At 38.4% G+C, this 27841-nt stretch overlaps 1 protein-coding gene across 4 annotated transcripts in view; it reads right to left on the reverse strand.

Annotated features, from left to right (window-relative positions):
* TAFA5 (TAFA chemokine like family member 5) overlaps window positions 1-27841 on the reverse strand; it is a 481575-nt gene that overhangs the window by 14895 nt on the left and 438839 nt on the right. For 2 of the 4 annotated variants that reach the window (XM_068166344.1, XM_068166327.1), the window contains exon 4: window positions 19548-27080. The exons of 1 other annotated variant lie outside the window; for it this stretch is intronic. In XM_068166344.1, the coding sequence (XP_068022445.1) occupies window positions 27072-27080 (9 nt within the window). In that variant the 3' untranslated portion in view covers window positions 19548-27071. Of the gene's footprint in view, window positions 1-19547; window positions 27081-27841 lie in introns of those variants that run through there. One more of the 4 variants, XR_010990835.1, reaches the window with a different exon arrangement.

Genomic DNA, 27841 nt, shown 5'->3' on the forward strand with positions numbered 1-27841 from the left:
ATAGTGTTTGAAGTCTTGTGGAAAAGGACATTTCATGATTTACTTCAAAAACCCTGGCTTTATGATCAGCAGCTTGAAAGGTACAGCTTGGCAGTGCTAACTAGAATATCTGTGAAGCTCATCCAGCTTATGCCAAGCATTAACTTGAGCCCATTAGCACTCAGAAAATGTGTTCCTAAGGCCAGCTACAGAGTTGACTCCCTTATCTGGATGAAACGAACCATGTGTGTGCAAGAAGGCATGTTTCCACACCCCATTATGTAGTTTCATGTCATGCTCCAGACACAGTAGTTCATTGTTTCAGAATGCACTTCCCATCGTTTCATACAGTTGATTACACATACACAGACAATCCTATTGAGTCCACAGTGCAAGGAACCATTTACTAACAAATGTTCTGTGCCATGGGTGAGGTGGCACATAATTACATAGACAGAGATCTTTTCCTTGTGTAGTAGCAAAATATTTTTACTCCCACAAATATTTCCAACAACAATTTGAGTTAACTTTCTTTCTAGTCTAACATTTTTGGTCTTTACATTTATCCCTTGTCAAATAATAGTTTGAAGGATGTTACAAGAAGTCTTTATTTTCATCTCTCTCTATCTGTAAAAATAGGTGAAGATGCCTCAGCCTCTCCTCGTGCTCAAGGCCTCTCACCAGCCTTGTTGCCCTTCTCTGGACATGCTCAAGAGTCTCAATGTCCTTCTTAAATTGAGGGGCCCAGAACTAGACACAGTACTCAAGGTGTTGCGTAACCAGTGCTGAGTACAGGGGCACAATGACTTCCCTGCTCCTGCTGGCCACACTATTCTTGATGCAGGCCAGGATGCCATTTGCCTTCTTGGCCACCTAGGCACACTGATGGCTCATGTTCAGCTGGCTGTCAATCAGTACCCCCAGGTCCCTTTCTCTTTGGCAGCTCTCCAGCCACTCTGACCCCAGCCTGTAGCACTTCATGGGGTTGCTGTGGCCAAAGTGCAGCACCCGGCACTTGGACTTGTTGAATGTCATCCTTTTGGACTCTGCCCATCTGTCCAGCCTGTCAAGGTGCTTCTGGAGAGCCCTTCTACTCTCTAACAGATCAACATCTGCTCCCAACTTGGTGTCATCTGCAAATTTACTGATGACTGACTCAATCCCCTAACTGTGAAGCTCAAACAGTTCATCAAGACCCAAGCAGACACCTTTTCATGGAGTCTTACTAACCCTTGAGACAGCTTAGAGCTGAATCTGAGAAATATTAACACTTTTGACACTTTTTTTTTACTTGAGACTGATCCCAATGGATGGAGTGAAATTTATGGGAACAAAATGAAACATAGAAATAGCTAATGGAGATTGTTTTGAAGTAAACATCATGTATACATAGAATCACTTGTTTCATTACCATATATTTAATTACTTAACTGCAGAGAGTACTGTAGAACTGATGCATCTATTTGAACAGAGTATGAATTTCCCTACTGAAATGCCATGCTCCAACCTAGCATGTGGATTTAACTACCTACATAAAGATGAGAATGTCTGAGTAAGTTCTTCTGTGGACCAGGTGTTGATTTCACTCACAATCTAGCTGTTGGTCTACAGATATATCTGTATGTTGGGAAAAGCAGAGGGAATGGACCACAAGCCTTCCACTTGCATTGGGCTGCTTGTTGGGAAGTGGCTGAGGTAGGGTTAGGAATGAAGGACTGAAGTTGAACCTGGAAAAAAGAAGGTGTTGCTTTAATTTTGACTTTGCTCCTTACTATACAAGCCTATTTTAATGCACAACAAATTGCATCCATTTTCCCAAGTTAGTTTTGTATGTGAGAGAAATTTGTAAGTGCTCTACCTGTCTTTATTGTGACCCATGAGCTTTTTCATATTTTCTCCCTCACTCTGTTGAGAAGGGGGATTGAGAAAGCAGTTGGGTGGCATTTGATATTTGGTATCATCAGCCCTTCACAGTCAATAACAGGAAAAAATCACAAACATCAGAATCTCATTCACATTTTCCCAAATAAATCCTTTGGGTAGTTCTCAGGGAAAACATGTCTCAAAGGAGAACAGAAATGAGTTCAGAAAAATTAAGACAAATCAGTTGCATGCTAAGTCCTACATCAGTGGGGAAGTTCTTCAGATGTTTTAGGCCAGCAGTTTCTAATATTACAAATTCATATTAAACCAGTCATTCATTTGTTCTTATATTTCCCTGATTGCAGTTAAGAATATAAGCTGACTATTTATAAAAATAGTATTTTGGAATTATATTGCTGCAGAATTAGACATGCTTGAAAGGCATCATCACATACACAGATTTTCAAGAAAATGTTTTAAAGTGAAAATTTAAAGATAATTTTTTTTTCTATAGAGCTCAGCACAGAACTCCAAAATATGAAAATAAAAGGATTTTACCTCTTTGCCTTTACATCATGTGTGTTTGCAATGAAAGAAAAAAGAAAAAGAAAATTAAAAATTAAAAAGAAATACAAAACACAAACCAAAACTCTGATTCTTCACTTGGTCATATTCTAGTTATACTGTTTATGAGAAAAAGTCCTGAAGATCAGCAAAATGTTTGACTCCTGGGAACTGACTTCAGAAGTTAAGCTAACTCCACCTAGTGTTAAAAGAAGAAATTACTACTATCTTAGTTCTGTTTTAAAATAAGATGGGCACTAGAAAGAGGCAAGTGAATGAAAGACTTACAAAGAACGTGTAATTTTGTTTTTAATTGATTGTCAAAGTGACATTTTTGTAGTGTGTTTGCTTCTGCAAAACAACATCACTGTGCTAACAAACAGAAGTCAAGTAAGCTAATAAATAAAAGACTAGACAAGCAACAGTGAGCGAAAAACTAGAATTCAGTTTTGAATTGGCAGTTTAAATATCTATGTCATATAGTGTTAACGTGTAGTTTAATAATGACTTTTTAATCAGATACTGATGAAGAAAAACTGACGGAAAAGAATTAAACTTCTCAGTTGAATTCAGGAAGTCTCTGAGAAGAATAACCAATACAGAGACATAAACATCAAAAATGTCAAAAATTTTTGTGGATGGGCCTCAGAGAAAATCAACAGAACTTTTGGGGGTAGAGGGAGGGATTTATCATTCATCCACTCATATTTTGAGTATTTGCAATTGATAACTCATTTGGAAGTTGCTTCTTTTCCTGCACTCACACTATTAATAAGCAACTCATTTTTGCTTATTTTTTTTCACAGAATGTCTGCTGCTGTTGCTTGATCTTTTGTTTGTTCTCATACCCTTTGTTACTCTTGATTCTCAATTAAAAGCTGCTTTGATTGTCCATGCAACAAGTCATCATGACAATAACCAAACCCATACACTTTGCATACTCATTTACAGAAACTGAACTATCCAAGAACAGTAAGACAGACTTGGCTGGTTTGGGATATTTTACATATATTCATATGAATATTTGTGTTGCAGTCTGAAACATCATTGTACACTTCAATTCACAAACTAGAAGAAAATATTTCCCTAAGAAAGTACCTGTGGCTACTGTTTGCATGTCTTACCACCTTTTTACAAAATAAGCACCTGAAGTTCAAGAAATACCATTTTTACATATTTTTTTAAATAATATATGAAAAATTCAAGTCAATTCTCTTAACAGTATGTACATAGTAGATTTGGGAACCATAATTCAGTATCCATCAGTTTTAATTTAGGTACACTGATAATGTGAGGGGGTTTTGAAATGCTTTTGTCAACTGGTATATTAGGAAATAGTACAAGTACTCTTCAGAATGAAATATTTAAGTAAAAAGTCAGTCATTATGGGATGTTGATGGGTCAGCTCATTACTGAAGTTCATCAGGTCATTTTGCATGGTTTCATTCTTTAAGAGCAATAGAAAACACCTTTAATTCAGTGGTATATGACTAATCCTCGGTATGAAAATAATCTCTGCAATTATATCACCACATTGTAACAGAGCAAGTTGAATGAGGGTTAAAATCGGAGGGTAGCCTAACAAATCTGACATCCTGGTTGGAGTCTGTTATAGACCACCCAACCAGGATGAGGAGGCTGACGAAATATTCTACAAGCAATTGGAGGCTGTCTCAAGATCATCAGATCTTGTCCTTGTGGGTGACTTCAACCTGCCAGATATCTGCTGGAAACTTAATTCAGCAGAGAGGAGGCAGTCCAGAAGATTCCTGGAGTGCATGGAGGACTGCTTCCTGATGCAGCTAAGTGAGCCTACCAGAGGCCAGGCTCTGCTTGACCTGCTGTTCTCCAATAGAGAAGGGCTGGTGGGAGATGTGATGGTGGGAGGCTGCCTAGGGTGCAGTGACCACAAGACAGTGACGTTTTCAATATGCAGGGAGACAGGGAGGAGCACCAACAGAACCTCCACCTTGGACTTCTGGAGGGCAAACTTCAGCCTGTTTAAGAAACTTATTTGTAAAGTTCCTTGGGTAGCAGCCCTCAAGAACCGAGGGGTCCAGGCTGGTTGGGGTCCAGACTGGTTGGGCCTACTTCAAACAGGAGCTCTTGAAGGCACAGGAACTGACAGTTTCCATGTGCCAAAAGATGAGCTGTCGTGGAAGGCGACCAGCCTGGATGAGCAAGCAGCTCCTGGAGGACTTAAGGGGAAAAAAGAGGCTGTATCACCTTTGGAAGGAGGAGAAGGCTTCTCGAGGTATGTTCAAGGAAGCTGTTAGATTATGTAGGAAAAAAATTAGAGAGGCAAAGGCCCAGCTGGAACTGAAGCTGGCCACCTCTGTGAAGGATAATAAAAAGCATTTTTACAAATACATTAATGCTACAAAGAAGGGCAAGAAGAACCTGCACTCCTTATTGGACCTGGAGTGGAACACTGTGACTGAAGACGAGGAAAAGGCTGAGGTCCTGAACACCTTCTTTGCCTCAATTTTTAACAGCAAGGCAGGAGGAGTTCAGGATGAGTGGCCTCCTGAGCTGGGTGACGGGGTCAGGGAGCAGTGTAATGCCTCAGAAATCCGTGATGAATTAGTTCGGGACCTGCTGAGCCACTTGGACACTCACAAGTCCATGGGACCAGATGGGATCCATCCTAGGGTGCAGAGAGAGATGGCAGATGAGCTGGCCAAGCCACTCTCCATCATTTTCCTCCAGTCCTGGCTCACTGGAGAGGTCCCAGATGACTGGAAACTGGCCAATGTGGTCCCCATCCGTAAGAAAGGTCAGATGGAGGAACCTGGAAACTACAGGCCAGTCAGCCTGACCTCAGTGCCAGGGAAAGTGATGGAGCAGATTATCCTGGTGGCAATAACTGCGCACCCGAGGGACGGCCAAGGGCTCAGGTCCAGCCAACATGGATTTAGGAGGGGCAGGTCCTGCCTCTCCAACTTGATCTCCTTCTATGATCAGGTGACCCATCTGCTGGATGTGGGGAGGCCTGTGGATGTGATCTACCTGGACTTCAGCAAGGCCTTTGACACTGTCCCCCATAGCAAACTGCTGTCTAAGCTGTCAGCTCATGGCTTGGACCACTACACTCTGTGCTGGGTTAGGAACTGGCTAGAGGGCCGAGCCCAGAGAGTGGTGGTGAATGGTGCCACATCCAGCTGACAGTCAGTCACCAGTGGTGTCCCCCAGGGATCAATGCTGGGCCCCATCCTCTTTAACATCTTCATTGATGATCTGGATGAGGGGATTGAGTCAGTCGTCAGTAAATTTGCAGATGACACCAAGTTAGGAGCAGATGTTAGTCAGTTAGAGGGTTGAAAAGTTCTGCAGAGGGACCTGGACCGACTGGACAGATGGGCGGAGTCCAATGGGATGGCATTCAACAAGTCCAAGTGCCGGGTGCTGCACTTTGGCCACAACAACCCCATGCAGTGCTACAGGCTGGGGTCAGTGTGGCTGGAGAGCTGCCAAAGAGAAAGGGACCTGGGGGTGCTGATTGACAGGTGCCTAAACATGAGCCAGCAGTGTGCCCAGGTGGCCAAGAGGGCCAATGGCATCCTGGCCTGCATTAGGAATAGTGTGGCCAGCAGGAGCAGGGAAGTCATTGTGCCCCTGTACTCTGCATTGGTTAGGCCACACCTTGAGTACTGTGTCTAGTTCTGGGCCCCTCAATTTAAGAAGGACATCAAGACACTTGAATGTGTCCAGAGAAGGGCAACAAGGCTGGTGAGAGGCCTTGAACTCAAGCCCTATGAGGAGAGGCTGAGGAAGCTGGGATTGTTTAGCCTGGAGAAGAGGAGGCTCAAGGGTGACCTCATTGCCCTCTACAACTACCTGAAAGGTGGTTGTAGCCAGGAAGGGGTTGGTCTCTTCTCCCAGGCAACCAGCACCAGAACAAAGGGACACAGTCTCAAGCTGTGCCAGGGGAAGTTTAGGCTCGAGGTGAGGAGAAAGTTCTTCACTGAGCAAGTCATTAGTCATTGGAATGGGCTGCCTGGGGAGACAGTGGAGTCACCATCCCTCGAGGTGTTCAAGAGGAGATTGGATGTGGCACTTGGTGCTATGGTCTGTGCTATGTTCTGTCATGAGGTCTGTGGCTACAGCTTGGACTCAGTGATCCTCAAGGTCTCTTCCAACCTTGGTGATACTGTGATACTGTGATACTGTGAATTCCTGGTATTGTAAATTAATATAGTGGCTTCCTCACTGAAAGAGAATGAAAATCATCAGGCTTGGAAACATCAAAAAGTACTGAACTTTCATTGAATTCAGCAGTTTGAAAGGAAATTCACACTATTTACAGAATCAACCAGAGCCTCAGAGGTCTCTTTTGTCATGGTACCAATGATTACCCAAGAAAAGTACACATTCTCCATAAGCCAACAAAGGTGTAAGGGATGCTGAACAGCCATATCATTGTTTCTAACGTAGTCTTCAAGAAGTAGTGAAACAAATTTCAAAGGTACTACTGTTTACCACTAAAGAGACTCAGCATTCTGAGACACCATAATTTCCACATACAGTGGTATTTACACTTCCATTCACACAAGCACATGAACTTTAGGTCAAGGTGGATCTCAGATGCAAATGCAAATTAACATCCAAATACAAATGTCTTCAAAACAGGCCCTGAGGTTTAGTTTGGAGTTCAGCCTGCTTTATATGGAATACATTTTTCATATAAACCCATTTCATAACCAAAATGAAGAGACATATATTTCAATTCCTACTATCTTCTTTTTTTCTGTTGTTTTGGTTTCGGTTTTTTTTTTTTTGCTTGTGTGTGTATGCTAAAGATAATTGATAATTGTGGCATAACCAATACATTTTCATGGTTATTTTGTTATATTGCTGTGAGCATAAACCTGTCTGTACTCCCCAGTGTAAAGGAACAAGAAAGAATGAATGACTGCTTTATGCAGGAGTGGTTTTCTGTTTAATTTCTCCATAAAGAGTGAAGAGATGCAGACATTACAAGGGAGAATTCAGTTAATCTGTGATATGAATTACTCTGTGCAAGTGAACTGAGGATACCTCAATTTAGCGTTGATGCTCAATTTGGCCATGTGGGCAGTTGAGAAGGAAAAAGGAAAATAGAATGTATATAATGAGCAAAAATCAAAATGCTATTCATCTTTAAAAGAAAAAAAAAAAAACCGAAACAAAACAAACAGTGAGATGAATGAGCTCTGGATTCATTCCACTTGACACAGCCTGATGGGTTAGGAGCATCAGTAGGTTCCCTCTATAGATTAAAAAAAGGAAAAAAAGGACAATTTTTCCCATTTATCCCACCTATGCCCATGATATGGGGTTGGAACTAGATGATCATTGAGGTCCCTTCCAACCCTGACAATTCTGTGATTCTATGAATGAAGTCATCTCCGGTGGTATGGTCTCACATTGTCAATTACAGGGAAAATCAAGTGCCCATGCACTCAGATATGGTATTTCAGTTTGATTCATGTAGATGTACTTGAGTTTAAACAAGACAGGCAAAGGGGGCTTAAAAAAAGTAAGTGGCACAAAGTGAAAACCACCTAAACTAATTTTTAAGCTATCTATGGTAAAACAAATTAGCAACATAATTCTGTCTTTATTATTTGTTGAGCAATGTACATCTTGTTAACTGAAAGGCTGAAATACTCCAGTCCTGTTGAACAGCACAGCGTCTTTGACTTGGGAGTTGTGTCGCTACTAAACACACTTAATTTACACAGGCTATTTAAGATGCTAAATGAACCATAAAGGACAGATGACAGAGACAAATAATCCTTTTCCCTGAAAGTGCAGAGTTTCAGGGTCTGGGTCTCCATTTTAAACTGATGCAGTGTGTGACACCAGAAGACCCAGCTATCACTTTCTATAAATGGCTTAACCTTCAGCTTTGTGTGGTCTGTCTGGTACTGTGCTCTGTCAATTAAAGATGATCAATATCTGTCACATCAATGCTGAAAACACGGAGTCGCTTTTGGAGGTAAATAATTAGTTCAGAAATGCTTCAGGCAATAATTAACCAAACTAGACTTATTAAGAACACTTGCCTACAGCATTTTTCCATCTCCATGGTGTTTAATATCTATCACATAAATGATTTAGATCTAAGCATTTCAGTTTTTAACAGTGTTATAATTAACATTGTTTGACTGGTTACTCTTTTAGACAATAAATTATTCTCAAATCACCACACCCTACTGAGCCTTTAGACCTCATGTTCATTTATTTCAGTCTACAAAGAAAGAGGCACGTGAATTATTTGATTCAAAATACTCTAATTTACATTTCTATTCAATAGTCATGGAGGGGTGACTGTGTCATCTGTTTCTGTTTGAATCACATACTACGGATTTTTACAAAGATATAACATTGAAGTCACTGAATATTAGAGTGAAAGGCTCTTGACTATCCATGAGAATTTTATTTTTTGTTACATTGCCTTTAGAAGGAGCATGGAATTATGGAAGACTTTTATGGTGAAGTCCAATGATGCATCCAACATATAGCAAATTTACCTCATCTGACTCAATGACACAACAGAAAAATGTCAGTTGCATTGTCCACCAGCTAGCTATGCTATGGTTAAACAGCTGGTGGAAAGAAGAAAAGGGAATTTTTGTCAGACTGCATGTTCAGATTTTCCATGGCTAGCTGTGGGATTATTACCAAACTGAGGTCGTAGCAATTGCTGACTTTTGGAAGCATTATTATTCCTCTTGAAGACTGCAAAGCTTCTAAAGTGCTCATATAGAATCTGAGCACTCTGCCTGTGTTGCTTTTATGACAGTGGAAAAGTTACCATGATGAAGGCAAAAAAAGACTTTTCATGCCTCTGTGTTTGGTGGTCCTGTGATACCTACATAATCAGTGGACTATCCTACCACCATTCTTATGCAAGTAATTTAAAAGAGCGCAACACAACACAATCTGAGGCTTGTGTATGTGTGGTTTATGTTTGTCTGATTAGAAATCCATCCTTCTTCTTTACACATTTTGTGGAAATTTTTTTTTACTAGAACATTTACACTAACAAAAGGAAGGAAAAATTCTATATCCCAACTTCATAACTAAATGAATTAGCCATTTTCAGCCCATCTGAGATCAGTGGAACTACAGAAAGTCCATATAGGATTCTGTCCTTGTTTTCTGCTCTACTTGAACAGCTTGATGGATAAAATTCATATTGTAGATAATCTATCTCCTCCAGTACCTCAGGAATTTCATAAGCATAAAAATACACTTCATCTTATAAGTAGTATTTTTTTACAAAAAAAGACTTCCACCATGGAAATTATCAGTCCTAGATTAATTTCTGTATTTTATAGAATTTATATCATCCATTTAACAACATAAATGTGACTAGTAGGAAAATCAAATATAAAATCATAATTTATGTTTTACACTATAAAGCAAAGAGCATACTGACAGGAATTGAAATACCCTAAACCATAGCAGAAGAGATTTTTTTTCTACTTATATCCACCTAAAGATCTTGAAATGTAGAAGCACAAATAAGTTAATGTAGAAGTACAAACAAGTTAGATATCTGGAATAAATTTCACAATTAAATTTCCTCTACAGTCTCTAAAAAGTGATTCAGTTCTCTGACCACTGGCACAAATTCTACATTAGTATATATAACATTTTCTGGAGTTGAACTATTGGCTGTGAAAGGATTGTAAGCTGCTTATATTTGAGGTAAATTGTGTCCTAATTTTAGTAGTATAGAACGTAAGAAGCTACATATTGTTGCTAGCTGTAATGAGCTATCTCACACTGCAGTCAGCAGAGATCATGATAGCAATTTGTAAGCAATTCACTGGGCCAAATGTTGGTCTGTTCCTTAGGATAACATAAATCTTTCCCAGGGCACTATTATAAGATCTCCACTGACTATAAGAAAATCCCTGAAAAATCCCACCTGTCCTTGAGGCAGTTAAAGCTTAGGCAATAAAATCCTGCTCAGGATGACAAACTTGAAGGTATGTAAATTTAGATAGATGAATTTTAGCCATTGTTTATTTCACAACAGACATTTCTCTGCCCATTATCTTGAAATTTCTTTTACACGACCATGCCATATTGCACAGTTCCTGTTTCCATTTACTTCTTTCACTATTTTTTCACTAACATCATATATATTATATTATGTTAACTATATTATTATATTAACTGTGAGAATGTATTCTTTTCCTTCCATGTATTTGAATTGCAAAGATTAATCCAGTTGTAATATATTTATTATAGATTTAATGAAATACAATCTGTTTCACACTGGTATTATTTGAGTGCCATTTATATTTTTTACAGCAGTTGAGGTCTAATAGGAGTAAAGAAAACTCTAAAAATGCCAACATTTATTTATTTATTATAAAATTTTCCAAATAAAAGTAAAGTATTCATTTAGCTAGTATGTTTTAAATGTTTGGAAAAGAAATACTATGTGAGTATATACTTTTTTTTCTCCAAGATGTTTCTTCGAGTTCAGCATAAGAAGAGAAAATATTAAAGAAAAACCATGCAGTCACCTGAAACTGTTTTAAAGTTATGGATTATAATCTATGTTTCCAAATAAATTGCTACAAGATTTTTCATGAAATCCAAAGAAAATAAAGTCAAATGGTGCATTTTAGTATTTCACACTCATTACAACCTCATAGTTAAATGACACTCTTACTGTGAAAACAGATTGATTAATTTTCCATATACTCCCAGACATTTATACCTTTGCACTGATCTTCACCTTATTTCTATTCTTTTGCTTTTCATGGATTGTTTACCACAGAAAGTTTGCATCACCATTGCTAATACTACTCTTGTGATCACTGTGTACCTGTCTTCCTCACTATTACACAGATTTAACTCAAATTTTTAACAAGTGGAGAGAAGTCTAAACAGAAGAATAAAATTTCAGTCCTTTTGAAATCATTGGAGGAAATCCTATTTGTATTTGTGTCAGAACCATATCCATCTGATGTCTTGGAAAGGTTAGGAGCAGTCAGTCTTCTTCTACAATATTGGGATGTTTTCTGTGTACTTTTAAAATTTCTTTGCAAACATGCTTTCCTTCAGGGACAAAAGGACATTCTTAATTCTTAGTAAACATTTTATCTCATTCCAGAAATGCTGCGTTGTTTAGAAAAAAGGGAAGAGTCAGAGGTTGAGGAGAAAGAATCATTGAGAAGTTCTAGAGGAGGGATGCCATGCAAATTGGTGGAACAACATGAGGAAATGCAAATTAGACAATAACTTTGATGTAAATAATATTTCTTATACCTGTATGTCTGAAGTCATCCTTTATAACCGTTTAGCATAAAATAATAGTACCAGCCTCTGCACAATTGAGGAAAGAGCACAGTCTAACGGAAGCAACCATTAGCATGAAGGAAAGGTTGATTACCTCTGTTGAGATTGTCGAATCTAAGTTTTCAGGGGGGAAAAAATATTACATTCCTGTGTTCTCACTAAATTGCATGCTCTATCACAGGATGATTTCCACTGCAGTTTCCCAGGATTGATTGTGAAACTACATTCATGGAAATTTATTATGAATCCCACAGCTTTTAGATACCTTCCAAAGAAAAACATCTAACAAAGTATTTAACCTCTGAACTGTGAAACATTTTTCTATGGTGATTTTTCTATGCTTAAAATCAAAGCTGTATTTTGTTTTATGATATCCCATATTTAGTATTTGAGATCCATTTTTTTCTGCCATTTTTTGAGTATACTGGCTGATAACCACCCATTAATTGAGGAACCTCCAGAGAATTTAGAGCATCCTTTATCACAATTGACCTTGTCTGTATCAATGGAAAACCAACAGAACACATGTATGAGATCAAAGTATTGGCATTTTCTCTGACATTTTAGCAGTGATGAGGAAAGCAAATGGAAAAAACATATTAGATATTGATTCCTTTGTTCATTCCTGCATATCCTTTAATTAGATTTAGATTGTAAACAATGCTGTTGTATTTTGTGGCCTCAAAAAAGTCTATGTATAATTTGAAGTATTAGTCAAATTAAGTGCTTGTTATTTATATACATCACTAATTCCCATACTCATGCAAATTTTCTTTTAATTTGCATTTTAGAAAAGGTGGAATGCACTTTTGAATGCATTATAGGGAAACACACTAATCTTTTTTAGAAAGGGAAACAAATCAAAGAAGCCTATATAAGGAAGCATTGTTAAAGGTTATGTTCCAAGTATACAGACAATGTAAACTTGGCAATAGATCATAATTTATGTCTTTTTGCTATGCCATGGCTGTCACTTTAGCTACATCAGCATCTGCTGTGCCAGTACCAAGCATATGAGTAAATACGTCTCTCCATTTTATGCATACAATGGTATATCACAAAATTATCCTTCACAGAGCTGACATGAGTCCAGCAATGTTATCAGCTTAAATTTGTTGTCATACAGGGATAGCCCTGTAACTTCAGGACCAGCTTCCTGTTAGCAAAGCATATTGCCGTATTACGAATCCCAGCCTCCTATATTTTGCCAGAAAAGTATCAGCTCTGAGAAGCCAGCTAAGTAGTCTGCATAATTCCCCTGAACACTTTAAATTCTGAAGGGGTTTATTAGGAAGGGACCAGAGAATCCTGGAATGGTTTGGGTCGGAAGAGACCTTAAAGATCATCTAGTTCCAACCCCACCTGTCATGGAGAGGGACACCCTCCAGTAGACCAGGTTGCTCAAGGCCCCATCCAACCTGAGTTGAGTACTTTCAGGGAGGTGGCATCCACAACTTCCCTGGACAACCTGTTTCATTGTCTCACCATGATCACTATAAAGATTTTTTTCCTAATGTTCAGTCTAAATCTACCCTCTTTCAGCTTTAAGCTATTCCCACCCCCCCCCCCCCCGCCCCACAAATCCTGTCACTAGAGGCCCTTGTGGAAAGTCGCTCCTCAGCTTTCTCATAGTGTTGAAAGGAGACCTATAAGGTCTTCCCAGAGTCTTGTCATCTCCAGGCTGAGCACCCTAACTCTAGCAGCCTGTCCTCACAGGGCAGGTGCCCCAGGCCACTGACCATCTTTGTGGCCCTACTCTGGAACCAGTCTGATGTCCTTCTTGTGTTGTGGGCACCAGAACTAGATGCAGTATTCCAGGTGGGGTCTCATAAGAGCAGAGCAGAAGGGGAGAATATCATCAGTCATCCTGCTGGTCACACTTCTTTTGATGCAACTGAATATACAGTTGGCCTTCAGGGCTGCAAACACACATTGCTGGCTCATGTTGAGTTTTTCATCAACTAACATCTCCAAGTCTTTCTCCTAAATACTGCTCTCAAGATATTCTCCAGCCAGTCTATATTTGTACTTGGGATTGCCCCAAACCAGGTGCAGAATCTTGCACTTGGCCTTGTTGAACTTCATAAGGTTATCATGGGCCAATCAGTCAAGCCTGTCCAGGTCTCTCTGGATGGCTTCCCTTTCCTCCAGCATGTTTACCTGACCACAAAACTTAGTGTCATCTGCAAACTTGCTGAGTATGCACTCAGTCCCATTGTCCATATCACCAATAAACATACTAAACATCACTGGTCCCAGTACTGACCTCTGAGGGATTCCACTTATCACCAATCTCCATTTGGACATTGAACCATTGTCTACAGCTCTCTGAGTGCAACCATCTAGACAATTTGTTATTCACTGAAAAGTCCATCCCGCAAGTCTATGTTTTTCCAGTTTGGTGACCAGGATGTCTTGCAGGACTGTGTTAAATACTTTATACAAGTCAAGGAAGATGATCAATTGGTCTTCCCTTGTCCACTGATGCTGTAATTCCATTATAAAAGGCCACCAAATTTGTAATACATGATAATGGTGAAACCATGTTGATAACCAGCAACTGCTCTAAGTTGTAAGAAAGTAGTAACACTACATAGGGTGCTATGCTAATTCATGGTACTCAGGTGATCCTAGCTATCACTTACTAAGGTAGTCTGGAATCAGGATTACAGTGCAGTGCAGCATAAGAATTGCACAGACAACTCATGTTTGAAAGTAGTAATACTGTCTTTAGTTTTTCTTTATATGGATCGTTGAACTTCTTCCTGCTTTGGAAGGGAAAGAGGGAGGCAGGTGGTGGAGAAGAAGAGGGCCATCTCCCAGTTAGTTACTGACTTTACATGGAATAGGTGCAGCAATAGACATCAGTACCAGTCCTCAAAATCAGTGAGCTGATCTGAATGAATAATCTAAACGAACTGACTACTCTTCAGCAAACACAGGCAAATGCAAAGTTATGAATTGGATGTGGACATTTTGGAGAAAGTCCAGTGGAGGGCCACAAAGATCATCAGAGGGACAGAGAACCTGCTCTGATGAGAAAGAGCTTGGATCACTGTCTTGGTTTAACACACTCTGCTGTAAACAAGCTCTACTCTCATGATTGTACGAGGATGAAAAGAAATCAAAACTGAACCACTGTTGCACCCCTCCCTCCCCCTACCTCCTAAGTGGGACAAGAAGAAAGAAGATCTAGGAGGCAGATAAGATAACAGAAAGAAAACCATCAGGAGTTGAGCTAAGAAAAAAAAATATTATATAATACAAAATAATATGAAGAAAAATACCTGTCTATGTGGCAGACAGGGGAACACACTACACATGAACTGCATGTATGAGTAAACCATGGGAAAAGGGAAGCACCCCAACCCAGAACAAAATTCTAGAACAGGAAACTTTACAAGCTACAGGATGAACTCTATGTTCCATAAATCCCTTTTGCCCCCAGCCAGACATTTCCTTTTGCAGTGAGAATGACAGGAGCATAGCATTGAAAACTCATTAAAACAACATCCTCCCCTTGCTTGCCCAGTGGCACCACTTCTGGCTTTTATTGCACCCCCTACTAGTGCTCGGAGAGGAGCGGAGAGGAGGGGAGGGGAGGGGAGGGGAGGGGAGGGGAGAGGACCAGGTTGGAAAAGATCTTTGATATCATGAAGTCCAACCTCACCTAACACCATCTAATCAACTAAACCATGGCACCAAGTGCCCCATCCAGTGTCTTCCTAAACACCTCCAGTAATGGTGATTCTACCACCTTCCTGGGAAGCCCATTCCAATGGCCAATCACTCTTTCTATGAAGAACTTTTTCCTAACATCCAACCACCCTTCAGGTAGTTGTAGACAGCAATAAGGTCTCCTCTGAGCCTCCTCTTCTCCAGGCTAAGCAACCCCAGCTCCCTCAGCCTCTCCTCATAGGGCTTGCTCTCCAAATCCCTCATCAGCTTTGTTGCCCTTCTCTGGACATGCTCCAGCAAGTCAAGCTCTTCTAAACTGAGGGGTCCAGAACTGGACACAGTACTCAAGCTGTGGCCTAACCAGTGCTGAGTACAGCCTTCTGGCAGCTGAAGTAGACCTACAAGAAAGCTGGAGGGAGACTTTTCATGAGGGGATATAGTGATGGGATAAGAAATGCTTTAAATTGAAAGTGGGTAAATTTAGATTAGATATAAGGAAGAAGTTCTTCACTGTCAGGGTGGTGAAGCATAGAGGCAGGATGCCTAGAAAAGTTAAGGATGTCCCCTCCCTGAAAGTTTTCAAGGCCAGGTTGGATGGGACATGGAGCAACCTGGACTAGTGGAAGTTGTACCTGGCCATGGCAGTGGGGTTGGACCTAGATGATTTCTAAGGTCCTTTCCAACTCAAATCATTCTGTGATGCTATGATTCTGTGATTCTATCTATGAATCTATGAGCAATTGCAGCTCCATATCAGTAAGTTCAATATGGTTCTCTTCGGCAAACTACAAAGAACTTCTAAAGTCTATGCCTCAGATATCTATAGTTGGCTGAATAAGGGTGCCTTTTTCAAAGGCTCTTGCTTGTCCTTATTTAATCCACTCAAAATGCAATTATTCCCAGGGACAGGAGATGTCACAGGCTTGGGTAAAGGGAATTGCGCTCAGTTCAAAATGAGATTGCCAAGGAAATAAAGCTAGGCTCTGTTGGCTTCACTGACTTACTTGTTTCCCATTTTTCTCAAGGTCTCAGCACCTCTGTTAAGAAACTGTACCATAGTTTTCTTACATTGATGTCTGCAGTTTGTATATTATGTTTGTTTGAAGTTGTTACTTAAGTGGCATTGATGATCAGTGGAGTTTTATTCGGAAGACAGTTGCTATTAAAATGTACTGGATTGCAGGCTAAATCCCCTGTGCTGCAGTTAATGAATAAAGCTGTGAGGGAATAAAAATTAAAGGAGGAAATAAAACACCCAAATACACTCACAGCAGGTAGGAGGGCAAGTGGTTTTGTGCAGCTTTTTGGATAAAATTGTCCAGTGGAACCACTGGGAGAGAACATTCAGATTGTCTGGAAAAACCCAAATGAGATAACTTCCCTGCTGGATTCACATTGCTGGACCTGCATGTTGTTGCCTTTATCTCTGCAGAGCACACCACCAGAAGCATTAGATTGTTCTAGCTGCACAGTAAAGAAATGCTAATTTCTCCTCACAGTTGTCCTCTTGTCTTTTTACAGGCATCCCTCTGTTTTTTTCTTACTTCATACTTTCACAATGAAACAACAGTTACAGCAAGATGTGTTGCATTGGATGTCCACATCCAGGGGAGGGGCTGCAGGGTGGCCTCTGTGAGGAGAGGCCAGGGCTGCCCTGTACTGGACATAGCTTCAGCTCCAACGGGCCCACTGCAGGGCACACCTGAGCCCCTCAGCCAAGGTAGTGGCCTCTCTGGGAAAAGGGCAGGACACTGCATGGCTCTGAGGGGTGAGGGAGAAGAAATTGTGAGGGGGGAAAAATTGTGAAAAACAGTCCTATGAATACCAAGCTCAATGGAGAATGAGAGAGAGGAGTTGCTGTAGGCGCCAGAGTTGAGATTCTCCTGCAGCTTGTAGAAGAGAGCATGGTCAAGCAGGTATGTACCCTGCAGTCTGTGGAAGATGACATGCTAGAGCAGGTGGATATAGTTTGAAGGAACTGTGGCCTGTGGGAGACCCACAGAGTATCAGGTTTCTTCTTAAGGACAACAGCCCTTAGGATGACTTGCATTGAAGCAAGGAAAAATGTGAGCTGTAAGGAGCAGCAAAGAGGAACTGTTATGGTTTGATCACAATCCCTCCATTCCACCCTGTGCCGCTTGAGGTTGGGGGAGTCAGGGGAGATAGAGGAATTGTAAATGTCATATTTTCAACCAACAAAGAGATTGTTGCCTCATTATGTATGGGTATTTTGATATTCTCAGTTACTGCTCTGAGATTAGTATTTCACTGTACACTTTTAAGTCCCATATGTTTAATCCCTCCTAACAAAATTAGAGACCTGTCATGATTCATGGTAGGAGGTACATTCACTTGGAGATTTTTGCAGAACTTGCATTGGCATTAAAGAGTTACCCACCAGAGGACCAAAGTCTGTTAACACAAATAGAGTCTACCGCAAACAGTCTTCTAAACAGCAGTTTGGGTTTCCTAAAGGTCTCTAGTCATTCAAGAGAAATTACTCTGCTGTCAACAGTTTAGCAGTGGAGAATCATCCAGCTCCCCTTAAACATTCACAAGAGAATCTCAAGTAGGATATTTTTGTTTTAGTTAGAGTAAATGTCTTCCATTCTTGAGCTTATTAATTTGTAACAATAGAAATAATATGAACTGAGACAGGTCTAGAAAGTTTAATTCTCTTCTTGTAAGCTTCAAATTTTAAATAGGAGTTCAAAAAATCATGGTTAAAAAAGGTATTAAAATTCATGAATGCCAGTATAATATAATTTTGAACTGCACAGTTTTTCAGGGATCGTTGTCAGTTTCTATTCCTCTGTTAGCCATCATTAACAGCAAATATGACAGATACACTAATGAAATCGATTTGGTTATGTTATCAATTTGATTCAAAAGTGTAACCCCATTTTATTACCATGTAAGTCATAAAGGCTCAGAGGCTAATATTACCTGTCATTGTAAGAGTTCTCTGCTAGACTTCTTAATAACTAGGTGTAGGCTACTTTGATTTTATTTTGTACATTTTCAATTAATTACCTTGGTACAGTAGTAAGCAGGCTGTTTTATCTGGTTTAAGTAGGGCTGAAATATTGGTCAATGCACTCTAGTAAGAGAAACCTTTCTGTGAAATTAATATAGCAATACAGTCTTGCCTTGAAACCTGATGCATGCTACAGCTGAGCAATAGATCACTGTACAGCACACATTTCCTGTAGCCAGCTCACTGTCAAAGGAATTAATACATTCTTAATGTCCTTAAAATTCGTTTACCTGTTGTGAAACTGGTTACAGAGAGATCCTGAAACACATGTCTGTCTCAATATTAGAAAACTCTGCAATTTATTCTTCCTTTTTAGGAGCACTGAAGAGCTGATGAAGATCATGTGTGTGGCTTTTATATAGTTCTTGGGAAAATAATAGTGAAAGCTAAAGATCATTGTGGCTGGTGTCACCACACAGGATCTTTAGACAGACTTCTGAAGTATTTCCCTGAGTGGCTAAATGTTTAAACTTGGGAAAGCTCTCATCTTGTAACAGTTTAAAGCATAATCTTATGAAATTAAACAAGATGCAATGCCATTTTCTTTACATTTTTTACCTCCAGATCATGTTTGTTCTTGAGAAAGAGCTGTTCTCAGAGCACTGAAAGTTGCTGTTGGATGCAAATTGGCCTTACGAGCTGATTGCCTTGTTTCCAAACCCAGGGCATCTTTACAAGTAAGCAAAAAGCAAACAAGACTCATGGTGCATAGGAATACACAGCTAGAGGCAATACCACAACTTCAGCTTTTAATTTGCACTACACTCCCCATTGTCAAAACCATACCAGTAGCCAAATCAGACTGAACATCCTTAAAATAATTCCTTTAGAACTGTTTGTAGTCATTGCAGTGGGTATGTTTACACAGTGCTATAGGCTGTAACTATTCCTAACCCATTGGCAGACCTGTTGTGTCTCCCAAGTGGGAGAAAAAGGAGTGGAGAGGAGAGCAAGCTTGCAGAGCTTATTATCAAAATAATACAAACTGCCAATGTCATGAAGTCACTTACACAGATTTGTTCAGGTAAGCAAAGTCAAGGCCTAGCAGGGTAAAGTTAAGGTCTAGCAAGGCCTTCATCTCATAGTATTAGATTTTGATAATCAGTGAAGCACGAGGCATTTCCAATGTAGAGGAACTCTAACCCAATGGGTACAGTTAAAATAAAGATTTCAGAATAGCTTTTCCCCTTTGACTTTCTGCATTTCTCTATTAGTTTAGAAAGATTCCATGTGTTCCTGGGTTGGAAGAAGCTCTACAGCAACCCATGTAGGTTCCTAGAAGAGTCATCTTTTCAGCAAGTGCAAAGTGTGGCCATTTGCTCTTCTCAGAAACTTCCTGTGTCCCTAAAGAGCCACACTCTTTGTGTTCAGCTGTGACTCTTCTTTACATTTTTTATTCCCAAAATGTCTCTTCTCCTCCATGACAACATTTGAAACAGAGTGACGCAGCCAGAGCAAATGAGCCTTCCTTTCTTCCTTTCAATATACAACCAGCATGCTGAACTGAAATTAAATTGCTCAGACATCTCACAAACACTGGTAAGGCCTACTCAGCAGAAAAATTACTATCATATGGAAAATAACTACCAAAAAAACACTCCATTTCCTGGCAATCATTTTCCAAAAGAGTACACTGGTGTTTGCAATGCTCAAAAAAAGAGAGATTCCTACTATAGTTGGCTATTCCAATTCCAATTCCAACTCTGCTTGAACTTCTTATTAGGAGTTTTTCTACTGGTGGCTTAGCTCAATGAAAAAAAATTGCTTTTTCTCCAAAAGAAGTGCACCCAATCACACTGAATTTAAATAATTTAGATTTCTGCATGGCTCACTGCAATTCTGGGTATACATAAAGGACATTAAAACTGTGCATTGATAATGATTTTCCACTGTAAAGTGACTTGTTTCCAAGACTGATGTTTATGGGGCAATAATATCCAAAGTAAATTTTGTATCATCACAGCTGAAAGGAAACATTCAAAGATTGCTAGTCAGTATGTTCAAACTGGCAGATGCTGCTGGCTCTTGCATTCGAACAGGAAACAGGCATTCATCTTCTGGTTCTTCTGTGCCAGAAGCTTAAAAGTATGGTTTCAGCTATTCATAATTCCTATAAACATTGGAACACCTTTACAACCTAAAGAAATTACAGGTTTTATAATTACAGGTGATAGTTTAGATCCTTTTAGGCCTTGGGCTATGTGATACTAACTTAAATGAGGACTAAATAACATATAAAACATAGCATCACTTTTGTAGCAAGAATATCTGATGGCCTTGTTAATATACTGGCAACAGGTGTTTCCCATTTGCATTTGGTATCTCCAAAGATCCTAGCCCTACCTTCAGACAGCAGAAATGAAAAGGGTAACTTGGTTCCACTCCTGCAAATATGTGCCTGTATAGAAGCTTTTCCTGATTAAATTGTGAAGATATTTAGCATCAGTATTATGTCTGTTAAACTGAACCAACATGGCATGATTGACAATATTTCTTTTTAAACATTATTTTTTTAAATAATGATTGAAATGGTCTTTCTTTAATAATTCCAGCAACCTCTCGTATGTGTTCCTTCTCTCACCTTTACACTACATGACATTAGACATAACTATATTCACCTCAGGTAGGTGTTTTCTGTCTACAAATCAGCTGAATAGGATAAAACAATTTCCAAAGTGAGAATGATGTCCTTAAATGCTGTACATATACCCTGCCCTTTCAGGTTGTTCTTGGCTGGTTGGAAGGTTAGTCGATTAATCCATCTGCAAAGCCTCTGTTCTCAAGCTCTTAAAGAGATTTGATTTTTTTTCCCCTCTGCCATAAGGTTTAATTGTTCTGAGACAAAGCTTTCTACTCTTTCTCCATTTGTCTTGCTGTCTGCGGAGTCTCCATGTAGTGTGAAATACCTGGAATATAGTAACGACCAGTTATTAGTCTCTGCATTCCTGGGTTGTTGGTTTATTTTTTTTTTTTTATAGATTTTTTTTTCTTCTTTTTTTTTTCTTTTTTTTTTTTTTTCTTCTTTTTCTTTGAAGGGGAGCCTGAGAAGTCTTATCAGCTTCCAAAAATTATTACAATGAAAACAAGCATGAGTGCATGTAATTCTAAGCGCTATCAAGTACAAAACATTGCAGATTCACCTGATTGTAACAGCTCAAGTAAGAATGAGGAGCTGGGGTGGTATTGCAGTTATTTGTGATTTTTCTCATTCTTGTGGGTATTCATTTCCTGCACACAGTGAGGTCATTGCTATTTACATTGCTATTGATGCTGTTCTAGAGCTCACCTTTATTTGATTTGCTTTGCATGGGGTGGAAGTTAAATTATCACTGTCATAGAATCATAGAATCAATAAGGTTGGAAAAGACCTGAGAGATCATCAAGTCCAACCTATTACCCAACACCTCATGACTAACTAAACCATGGCTTCAAGTGCCATGTCCAATCCTTTTTTGAACACCTCCAGGGACAGGGACTCCACCACCTCCCTGGGCAGCACATTCCAATAGCCAATTACTCTTTCTGTGAAGAACTTTCCCCTCACCTCAAGCCTAAACTTCCCCTGGCACAGCTTAAGACTGTGTCCTCTGGTGCTGGTTGCCTGGGAGAAGAGACCAATCCCCACCTGGCTACAACCACCCTTCAGGTAGTTGTAGAGAGCAATAAGGTCTCCCCTGAGCCTCCTCTTCATGTTAGTCTCTTCGAAATTTTGTGAAGAAACACATATATCTGTGGCAAAAACTAAGTGCTACATGGCTTCATTGAGGAAGAATTGTAACTTGTGACAAATGAAACATAAATTTCTCCAAGTTTCACTATACTTTTTTTTTTTTTTTTAATTGTTTGCCAATAGCATCTCAATTAGATGAATATGAGATTTGGATGTAATTTCTGCTCTGGAGGCTGCTTAAATACATTTATGTAGCAGTTACTGGGGAGCGTGGACAGAAGTAGCCCAAGTTTGTTTTCATCTATCCATATGAATATTTTCTGCATACACAGGAGTAGATATACTACACTTGCATTAGTCACTGTGATGGTAAGGCACTCTTTACTAGCACTGGGGCTCTGTGAGCTACTGTTTTGTGCAATGTTTTTGTATGTTAACAGCTGGTTCAAGATGCTACTGTCAACCTTCTTTTGGCACCTTCACAACTGAGAAAGTTAATTTCATATGACAGCTAACATCAACATTTCCTATCATTATAGTCTGTCTTAGGTGGCTGACATATATTGTTATGCCTGTGTTAGAAGCCACACTAAACCACCTGTCTCTCTCCTTTAGTGTATAGCACTATCCATATGCTTCTTCCTGTGCAGTGAAGGAAAACAGACACAGGCTCATGGCAAGTTAGACCATTGCTTGAGGTAGTGCTCAGGCTCCTTAGCTGACGTAAATTGCTCTCTGCACGTGCTTATGTTGCTCCTTTGATTTTATCGGACCCTATGCTCCTAACACAGACACCTTCAGAGTTTCTACTGCTGAACTTCTTCATGACTGTTCTGAAAGTTATTTGCTGAACTTTTCTTTGTTCCCTTTATTAAATATATATATATTTTTTTTCCATTTTAGGTTTGATTGTTTGATTTTTTTTTTTAATTAACAGCCTTTTTTTTGTTGTTTTACTTCAGCTGTTAACATTATTTAATAATATTTGGGGTTATGTGAGAAAAGCTGGTTCTCTTTTTTCACCTTGAATAAATATTCTAGCAATTTTATTTTATTTTTTTTTTATGTTTTTCTGAGTGTTGGCTTCTTGTGTCTACATTCAGTGTTGGCTTATGCTTTTTGTTTCTACTAGTTCAGTGGGCCAGGCAGTGCAGTGATTTCCCTGTCAACCATTTACCACCCTCCAGTTCAGCTGTTCCTCCTTGCCTTATAGGCACAGTGTTGAATTCTTCATTTTCTTCTGGAAACTTTAATTAGGACTCATGATGGTGATGAATAGGTTATATTAGATACTAAGTGCCTGGGTTAAAGATTTATGCAACAGCATGTGGGTACAGTTTCAGTAAACAAGTGAATGAGTGAGGATACCGCATGCATAAAACCTGAGCTGCTGCAGAGAAGAAATGAATTCTCATGGGGGAAAAAAAAAACACCACCACCAAAAAGGAAAAAGTAAAATCATAATTATGAAATTGGTAAATTATATGTCACAATGATTGCTATAGTGTGTTTATATTTGCTCCATTTGATATCCCAGATGTTCAAAGCAATGAAGTATGTCCTTGCCTGGGCTAACGGAAAGCTACAGAGAAGCTTTTTTCAATGAATGTTTAAAACTTTAATGCATTTCTAGAGGTTGTTTTTAGTTAGTCTGTTATGCTTGCCTTTTTTTTTTACTTCTTTCTTTTTTACTTTTTTTCTTGGTAGTCCTCTGTTCCCTTCCAAGTGTGTTTTGAAAAATTTACTTGTTTGCAAGCTGAGAAATAAAGGATATTTAATAGCATTCAAATAAGACATTCCCCTCTGTCTTGCAAATTTTGCTTTGGAAGAGGCACATAAAATACTTTCAGAAACAAACAATTATTATTTTTTTTTATGTAACTTAGTTTTGTAAAATTAGAAGTTCACAATATTCTGAAAACATTGTTCCTGAGAGAGAAACATTTCACCACTGATCTTAGAGTAGTAAATCACAGTGACAAAGGCAGCCAGTATATTTCATTTGTTTTAAATTGTACATTTTGGAGGAGGAGGGAAAAGTACAAAATGTATTTTAAGTGCCTTGAGGTGTCTGTTGTACACAGGAGGCTCAGCAACTAGAATTAATCTCTGATGAATAATCAGAATCTTTTGTCTTTGATAATTCTTGTCCAGAGTAGACTTTAACAACAACACACATCTACTTTTTGTTAAGCATTTAAAGCACTCAGAAAACAAAGAAATAATCTTATATATTCAGAACTGATTGTAAGGTATGATTTTAGGTGTAAAGATTTAGATGCTCCAGTGCAATCTGATTTCCAGAAAATAAATGACCATAATCTTATCTGTAACCAAGTACATCAGAAAGATATGAAAAAGGAAGGATAAAACTTCAATTTCAAAACATAACCCATATCCTCAATTTCCCATTCCATTGCTAAGTCTTCCTCTCTATGCCCCACCTTACTTATGATCAGGTGAAATTCCTTTGATGATGTTATGCTCATGGAACAAAAGTCTCACTTATAAAAGGATTTTCTTTATTTTTCATAATTTAGCTGAACCAACACAAAACTGAATACTGTAAAGCAACAAAAATGATGTAACATCTTTAATTGTTCTGTGTTTACTAAATAAGGCTACTACACTCCCTTTAAAAGAAATCAAAACAGAGAGTAGAGTGAGGGATCTGGGTCTTGAGGTCTACATGTACAGTAAATGTATTTACCATCACTTATTGCAAGACATTTTAAACCTGACATTGTTCATTTATAGTGCAGTCAGTCCATAACACTTTTCAAGTGGTTGGGCTTCAATTGTTACTTTGACACTGATCAAAAATCCCAAGATTAAATAAGAATTTTGTAAATATTTATTTTACTTGAAGACAAAATTATCTATAGTTTATGTTTCCTGCAACTTCTGCATTAAATAAGCCTCAGATTAGAGCAGGCCTTAAAAGAATTTCTTTAATCGGCTTTTCATTTTTGTATGTTTCATCTATGGTCACTTGAAAAATCTCTATATAGTTTTCTTTAGTAGAATATAACTAGCATAACACTAAAAGTTAATTGGAGTATTAGGTAGTATACTTGAAACCATAATATATTTACCAGGAAGAAATTAAGCTCCCTTGATTGCATCATACCAATATTTACCAAACCTACATACCAAAAGGTACAGTAAAAAGGAACAAGATTTTGTTTGTTTCTCTGCTTTATCATAATTTCCCCCTTGTCTATGCTGTCTTTGCTAAATTTTCACTAACCAATAATGCCAAAAATGTGGGCTCTCTAACAATGAGGTAAAACACTGAAAATGAGATCAAAGAACAGGCTTTGAACTGACCCTTACATAAGAGGAGGGGGAGAGAAACAAGGAGAGAGACAGGAAGAGGAGGAAAGAAAAGAATATAGAGAAAGAAGAAAGGAAGAATAAAGGAAGGAAGGGAGGAAGGAAATAAAAAGAAAAAGAGAAAGAAAAGAAAAAGAAAAAGAGAAAGAAAAGAAAAAGAAAAAAAGAAAAAGAAAAAGAAAAAGAAAAAGAAAAAGAAAAAGAAAAAGAAAAAGAAAAAGAAAAAGAAAAAGAGAAAAAGAAAAAAAGAAAAAGAGAAAAAAGAAAAAGAGAAAAGAAAACCTTGCTATGAAGAGCAATGAGTAAAATATTTTACACTCTATTTTTATCAGTACATAAAGACAAAAAATAAAATAAAAAATGCCTTCCAACAGTGCAATGGTTGAATGCATTTATGTAATATAAACAACATTATTCTTTGCTTTTTCTACACAGTCCTCTCTGGTCATGCTTTACATCCAGAATGTCCCAATGGAAGAAAGCAAACGACACCAGTCACTTCAGAGACAACTGAAGTAATAAAACACAACTTAACTCTGAACCACTTGTCATGACCGTCAGAGTTATCACGTTAATTGTTAAATAGGATTCTCTACAAATATACAACATATAAAAACTGTTAAATATATAACTTTAGGCTTTTCAAAATACATTTAATGATCTCTTTCAAACAAGTGTTACTTTTGTTTTCTCTTTAATTTGCTTTCTGGTGCTAAATGGTGTATCAGATGAGACATAGGCCACAGATGACCAAACATGCTCTTTGCAAATACTGTATTATCCAACTTGAACTATCAAAAATGGAACTGTAGAAGAGACATGTTTAACTGGTTAAAACTGAAAATGATTTTAGTACGAGAAAGTCAATCTAAATACAGAGGAATAAAGGTGCCATGTAGACAGTTTGTGTTCTTTTTGTCCAAGTTTTTTCAAACACAGGTTGTTTTCTCTCGGTGCTCCATTATGTTCTTTCAAACGTGGCATGTCAAGAGCAGGTCACTGAGTATGCTTTTACTGCAGCTTTCCATAAAGACTTCTGCTGGACACCAACATCTCAGCTTTCTGAAAGCTGGAATGTCTTTGTGGAGACCTCCTACAATTTAATGACATAACTCAATAGTAAGATTGTGTCCACTTTAAAATAGATTTTGCTCTTTGGTCTATTGTATATACTGAAAGTATAAGAAAATAAAAGCAATTCAGACAGTTTAGGGCACAAGAAGAGTTTTTCTTTTGCACCTTAGTGTCCTCCCATAGGCAAAACAGTCTTCTCTAAGGCTGATTGGGATGATACTCTTCATTGTAGCAGACTCTTCGGATTAAAACATGTAGGTAACAGCAAGTCCATCAGTGGTGTATAACGCAGATGAAACGTTAACCATGAACTTTTTTGTATTGCTAATGCCCAGGTATATCTCTTTTTCTATATTCCTTAGTCCAGTGATCCTTAGTATGGTAGAACAAACTTTAGCTCATAATGTAGAGGAATTATGCTGTCATTCATGACATACAGAGAAACAGACAGTTGAGTTGATGACATATAACGGATGATGATCAACAGCAGTGAAACTTGACTAAGTTAAGTAGCTCACACAGAGCCTAAACCACTCCTACGAGGATTCTGTGTTGCTGCATTTGTCAGGAGACCTGTAAATCAATAAGAAAAAAATAAGTCAGTGTCTTAATTTACAATCCTGATTATCTTTGTTGTCTATTGTTTAAAAATACATTGTTCTGAGATTTTTCAAGATGACAGTTAATATATTTGAAGGTATTTATTTTTCACAGCAAGCATTTTTACTGAAAACTGACATATGAACAAACCTACGTTTTTATTATAAAAAAAAAATAACACTAGTCATTATTTCTAATTCAGTCATGAATATAAATGGCAACTTACAGTAACTTGAATGCCACCTAATTTCTATTAAGGTCCATGCACATTATTTTTCTTTAAAAAATCACAATGTGTTCTTTCACCTGTATTAAAGTTGTATATAATAATATCTAATGCACACAGCGATTAAGATGACTATTGATTTTTATGTACAGGGTATGGTGAAGAATAGACATGGAAGCCATGACCATTTATTAAAAATGCAGCACTGGAGGCTTTTCTGACTTTGTTTCCATGAGCACTAGAGTGCACCTAATTTAATCAATGCTGCCCTCTAGTGATACAATTACAAGTGCAAATTACTGTAAATAATGTTTATTAATAGTCAATCAGAAAATTGTTTTTGTTACACAACAGTGTAAAAATAAAAACGGCAAAAGGATGAAAACAGATGAAGCACTTCCTTATGAACCTGTTTGAAAGAGTGGAATAGAAGCAGTGGTTTGAAAGGAAAAGAGAACTGCAGTTCACACTACTATAAAAAAAAAGTGTACTAGAAGACAGCACAAAC

The sequence above is a fragment of the Melanerpes formicivorus genome, unplaced genomic scaffold (genome assembly GCF_026170545.1).
Source record: "Melanerpes formicivorus ecotype bairdi unplaced genomic scaffold, bMelFor1.0.p_v2 SCAF_3, whole genome shotgun sequence".
Classification (NCBI taxonomy): domain Eukaryota; kingdom Metazoa; phylum Chordata; class Aves; order Piciformes; family Picidae; genus Melanerpes; species Melanerpes formicivorus.